Here is a 6,000-nt window from a genome sequence, read left to right on the forward strand (position 1 = left end):
CACCTTAACTTGGAGTAAGTTATCTTTTCCAAAACGTGCTTGTGCCCTGCCCATTGATGGTGGGATAACACTCTGGGTGCTTTATGAATATCAACAATTTAGTGGAAAAATCTACAGCTTGCAGCCCAATAATGTAACGCATCTGTCAGTACGTCCACCGGCGAGATGGAGCAATGACATTCAGCTCATGTGCAAGTGCTAGGTGGATTGTTGCATCACAGGAACATGACAGCTCAGGAGGCTTTTATCCAGCAGTGGATCGATCATGGCTGATGATGATACACATGAATTGTACCTCTTTAGGAATGTATTCATTGTCTTTTATTTTTTTATGCAAGAATGTATTTTTTTCAAATCCTCAAACTTCCAAGAGGATCAGTTAACAAAATCTAAGCTCACGTTGTATTTCTTTTTTCTTATAATGTTAACGCATTTGTCTTTTGATAAGTTGCATGATGGTGAATGAGATCAACATCTAAAAATACGCTTGCCTGATCTAATCATGCGACTCGCTCTGACCCTCAAATTGCCAAGCAACTCCATTACGTCCGATGAAACACAGACCACAAATCCCAACCGCATCATATTCTACGCGTAATCTACTTGCACCGTGCCCTCATTTTTCGCAAATGGCAGTGTACGCCATCTATTCCCTTCTCGTCGGGTCTCGCGTGTCCTGAAAAGATGTAGACCGACCGCGTGTTGAATTGCGCCACACGTTGACGCCAGCCGAAACTCGCGACACGCGCGCCGATGCGAAGCGACGCGTGGAGGGGTTCCTGGTGGCGGGAGTTTATTTGTTTACTCTTGAGGACACACCGGGGACCTCTGCTGACCCCGTTGTGACAGAAGCCACTATTTAGATGTGGCTGTGTTTGGAGGCGTGCACTGCCGTGTTTTGACACGCCCCGAGTGGAAGTTTTGTTTGTTTGTGCACATACACTGCTTTCTTAGAGGTCTCACTGGTTCTCGCAGCTGGGAAGGAGCAGGCTTGATTGTGACAGGTCAATTGCTGGAAAACAACGACCTCACTCCACTCAGCCCCACTTTGGCTATTTGAGTTTTTTGGGTTTGGGTCTCAATCCACTCAGCCCTGCTTTGACTTTTCAAGTTGTTGGGGTTTTCTTTTTTTACATTCTCCTTCAGCCGAAGCTGTCAAAACAGCAATGGATCTGTATGTATGTTGAACTTTTGCACCGTACGTAGCCAACTGCGCTAATCGGAGGTGCCGGGGAAAGACAACAAACTAAACACAAAAGCAGATGAGGAGTTGAATTCTTTGTTATAAAATTCTTAGTTATAAATACTGGTACCTGGGTGTATATAACTATTAATAATTGCAGTTTAAATGGTCTTTAAATATTTTTTAAAAATATATATGTTACTTTGTTGGATACATCCTAGGTATTACATCAGGAGACACGGAAAGAGGAACACTATCGATAAGGGTACACATGCAGGTTATTGACATTCAATCGATACAAAAAATGGGCTTGGGCAGGACAGGTCACTGGAGTGGCTGATGCACGACGATCGGAATAATGACGGAGTTGCAGCGAAGGAATGTATCTCGTCTGAGAGACATCCTCCTGGGAGACTGAACAATGAAATGGAACGCGCGTGCAGATGTTCGGTGGATTATCCCGTCATGGGATCGTAAGAAATCGTGGCAGCTTGGGAAGGCCTTTATCCAGCGGTGGTTTGATCACGGCTAATGGCGATTATGATTGTGTCGACATGAGCAGTCTTGCTCATCAGTAAAGTTCGTTGACCATGGGGACCATTTTTTTTTTGCTCCGAATAGTTTGGGGGACCTCTGAGCGGTCCACCGAGCTCATTCGTTTATCTATTTTTTTTTACATTAATTCCGGCGACTAAGGCAGCAAGATATTGACGGCAGATGGATGGCCCAACATTGGGTTTACATTTGGGCACACAAAAAAACAACTTTAAACCTTCCCCTGGGTGTTATTGAATAGTAATAAACAAGCACATCACGAAAATCACTTTCGGTCACTTTGTAACGTGAGTGAAGGCAAAAAGCACAGCTGGTTTACCTTGAACCAATTACATTAATGATATACGGCATGAACTCAAATGACATAGCCCAAGTCCTTCATGAATACATGTTTATATTTAGAAAGTGGGCGGCGTAGTTGATATTTCCATTATTCCAAAGGGACTGAGTAGTTACAATTTTTTTCCCCACAAATGTGGGAAGATTACCATATATATCCGACTGTAAATTTCCACAAGTTTCTCATGGCAGAATTATCTTTTATTTGTGCAGTCTTAGGATTCATATAATATTATTCCTTAAAGGCTTAATAATGTAAATTAATCTGGACCCTACTATTTTCATTACTCTTCATAATGACATATTAACGACATCTTAATAATATGCAGCTATAGTTTAATTGGGAGATTGGTGGGACAGTGGTTGACGCACTGCACCTATGAACCCAGCTGCCACGTGGTGCAATTCCCAGCCAGGGATAACATCAGCGGTGAGTGATATCTGAACTGGTCCCTCTTCACCAACCTGCACTGACCACCACGATGAAGTATGGTCATTTAACTTGCATGATTGAACAAAGCAGAGGGAGTCATTCATCCAGCAGTGGATTGACAAAGAGACGTCAAGTATTTGTAGGTATTCGTAAATTGTTATTTGTATACGTGTGTTAAATGTCAATACTACATGTATTGAGCTTTACATTATCTCTCAAATATACCTGCATGATATGGCAAACATGGTGTCATCTACACTTCACAATGTTATGTAATTGGAATGAAAATGTTTTCTAAGTTCAACACTTAATAAATCCACCACTGGTTATAAATCAGAATGTATCGGCGGAAATCAGATTGGACATCGCTGTACGATCACTAACGAGTATTTTGAGTCTGCTAATAGCGTGAGTGATATACGACAGAGCTGTGAACATGCTCTGGTGTCCTTGTGACCTCAGCAACGGTCCCATCATCGTGACAGACAGGGCTAATAATGTGGAGTCTGGGTGACAGGCCATCAAACTGAAACACAGGAGCTCTGAGATGTTTGCATTCGGCATGGGATGCTTACAAAGATGCTGTTTTCTTTCTGTGTAGGTCAGCCGAGGAGACTATGGAGCCAATGGAAGCGGAGCCTGCTGTTTAGAGGTCACGGAGTGAACTTCCCGTGTACCCACGAGAGGGGAAAAACAACACACTCCTTCCCCTTGCTTCCCGCTGCCACCTTCTTTCAGCTTTCCCCTGGTTGCACCTCCCTCTCATTCAGATATACTCAATAATCAACAGCCTTTTTTTATTACAGAGGATCGGTGAATAAGAGTAATCTTTTTTTATTTTTTTGTATCGTTTAAATAAACACCTTAGAATGTGTCTGTGCTGCTTCTGACTTTTAAAATGAGGCCCTCCATCTCTCTGGAGGGGGGGGGGGGCTGTACATTAATTTAGCATCCTTGCCTGGCGTGAGGACGTTGAGACTGGTGTTAACGCTGCCTTTGACAAGTACACTTCAGCATTTATTTAGCATCTACTGCCGAGACCGTTTTTTTTATTGTAGTCGAAGGCAGTTGTTTAAAACAGCTTGCGGAGTATGTACTACAGTATACGTTGTGCAATCTTAGCTCTTTTTGTATTTTTTTCTGAACAGAGGTTTTGCTATCGATCCATAGCACATCGAGTGCATGTTGTTTTGGCACAAAGAGAGACCTCTTACGGTCTGCCACCTTCAATTAAAAGTGTCATCACAAAGCTTTAGCGGAAGATTCCTTCACCCTGAATTTTAAATGTCGCTATGTTTGCTTAAATTCTCTAACATCTTTTTTGCCATTCAAGGAATTACGTTTCATCACCTGTACTCATAAAATGTGACAAAGCAGTCGGATGTGTGGGTATTTCCCGCACTCATGCTAGGTATGGTGTTGTTTTTTTAGAAGGAGACAATACGCGGCAAACATTTTATAAGTGACGGACAACAATCTTCGACAATCTATTGGGCAGTAAGCCAATCCAAAGGTTGCTGAATTAAGCCATCAATGTCAGTGTCTTGAGTGTTATTCTGTTGGAAGATGCAATCGAACATGACATTTAGATTCATATGCCTTGCTTAAATTGGGTTAATGAGCTCTAGTATTATACATCTCGTGAAATGTCGAATAAAGGGTAAGCCTTCCTCCAATCGCTTATTTTTCAATTGGGAAATTTGAGATTCTTTGCACTTTTGTTTTCATGTACAGAAAACATAAATAAAAAAATATCTTGTCAAGTGCACGGATAGGTACCGGAAAGCCATCACTCGGTAAGTTGTTGCTCCAGCCCCATTGATTTAAGGTTTTAAATAAAATAAAATCAAAACAAAGCTCTCTTCAAGCAACGTTGAAGCAGTAAGACATGTTTTGCATAACGGCCTAATCAACAACATTTTGTACATTGGCGGTGCTTTGTAAAAGGAATCTTGCCAGCAATGTCCACGCTTTCCTGAGTGACTTAATTATTACTTCAGCGAGGGCAAAGGGGTTGGGACGATGATGCAGAGGTGATGGTGTGGGGCAGTGGGAGTAAGCTGCATAAACAATCACAGGGGCACCTTGCAATCGTGGGGGGTGAGAGGTTTTCAGTTTCCTCTCCGGCCAGAAGAAAGCAGCCCACCACGTGTGCGTAGACTGTGCATGTGCCAGCTGCCTGGGACTTCGACATAGAAGCCTTTTGCATTGCAGTTTCATGTTGTCCCCTGATCATCTCCGTAGCTGCCTCCTGTGTTTGTATATTTAATCGATTTCTGGATAAGAACAAGGTTCTTTTTTTTAAATCCTTTATATTAAGTTCGCGTGCTTGCTTGCTTGCTTGCGTGCTTGCTTGCTTGCTTAGGACCGTGCAAATCTTTCGGTCGTTTTTTAACCCACTTCCCGTGATCCAATCGAGCTGACATTTTCCATACAGACTCGTTGTGCCAGACAATTATTGTTCGTGAAAAAAAATTCCCAAAATTTTACACTTTTTAGGCAAAAAAAAATTATTTTACATATATTCAAATAGAACGCATTCATGGCTTTGGCTGAACGTCAGAGTGTAAGAGCCCAGAGTGTAACCCCTCCACAGGCCGTGGCGGAGTAGCGCAGTTGGTAGCGCCCTCGCTTCCCATGCCAAAGGTCGCGGGATCGATCCCCGCGTCCTCCACAGGCAAATATATTTTTAAATCCTTTGTATTAAGTTCGCTTGCTTGCTTGCTTGCGTGCTTGCTTGCTTGCTTAAGACCGTGCAAATCTTTCGGTCGTTTTTTAACCCACTTCCCGTGATCCAATCGAGCTGACATTTTCCACACAGACTCGTTGTACGAGACAATTAATGTTCGTGAAAAAAAATTCCCAAAATTTTACACTGTTTAGGGAAAACAAATTAAATATTTAATTACCAATTGCTTAATACTGGCAGACAATCATCTGACCCATAGGTGGCAGCCATCTCAAGCCAGAGGACGAGAAGACTCTAGCCGCCACGCATATAAAGGATTTATAGTGAAAAACTTTGTTTTTACGGGTTTACTTGTTTCTTTCTGGGTCGTTAACCGCTCACCTCTGTTCACGCCACTCTTTAACCCCTTTGGGTGTCTGTATATGTTTGCAAGTGATATTTTTCCCGAAATAACACTTTGTTTTGTGCATATTTTGTTTGAGAAATTATTGTTTGGACGCACATGCCGTATTTACATATTTGTTTAATATATTTTCTATATCGTGTAGTTTTTTTTAAAGAAGACAAAATGTGCTTTACGGTGTGTAAAATGGTGTATATTATTGTTTGACAGAACCGCAATGTGAATATCACGTGACGGCAAGACTGCATTACATCAAAACTGTGGGGTCTTTTTTTTAGGTTGGCTTAAAACACTGAAGTGAAAGCATCTAGGCATGCCTTGCCTTAAAAAACAAAACTATTGTACACGTGGCTCGAAATGCTTGGTATAAATGCAGCATACTGTCAAACAGCTCACTG

The 6,000-nt window shown here is 42.0% G+C and overlaps 1 protein-coding gene across 9 annotated transcripts in view; it reads left to right on the forward strand.

Annotated features, from left to right (window-relative positions):
* The window catches only part of LOC144940072 (histone deacetylase 4-like), a 188,310-nt gene extending 182,919 nt beyond the window's left edge, over positions 1–5,391 (forward strand). For 8 of the 9 annotated variants that reach the window (XM_078866752.1, XM_078866757.1, XM_078866755.1 and 5 more), the window contains one exon: positions 3,112–5,390. In XM_078866752.1, the coding sequence (XP_078722878.1) occupies positions 3,112–3,160 (49 nt within the window). In that variant the 3' untranslated portion in view covers positions 3,161–5,390. Of the gene's footprint in view, positions 1–3,111 lie in introns of all 9 variants that reach the window. The other variant, XM_078866759.1, reaches the window with a different exon arrangement.
* Positions 5,392–6,000: the final 609 nt, after the last annotated feature.

The sequence above is a fragment of the Lampetra fluviatilis genome, chromosome 2 (genome assembly GCF_964198595.1).
Source record: "Lampetra fluviatilis chromosome 2, kcLamFluv1.1, whole genome shotgun sequence".
Taxonomy (NCBI): Eukaryota; Metazoa; Chordata; class Hyperoartia; order Petromyzontiformes; family Petromyzontidae; genus Lampetra; species Lampetra fluviatilis.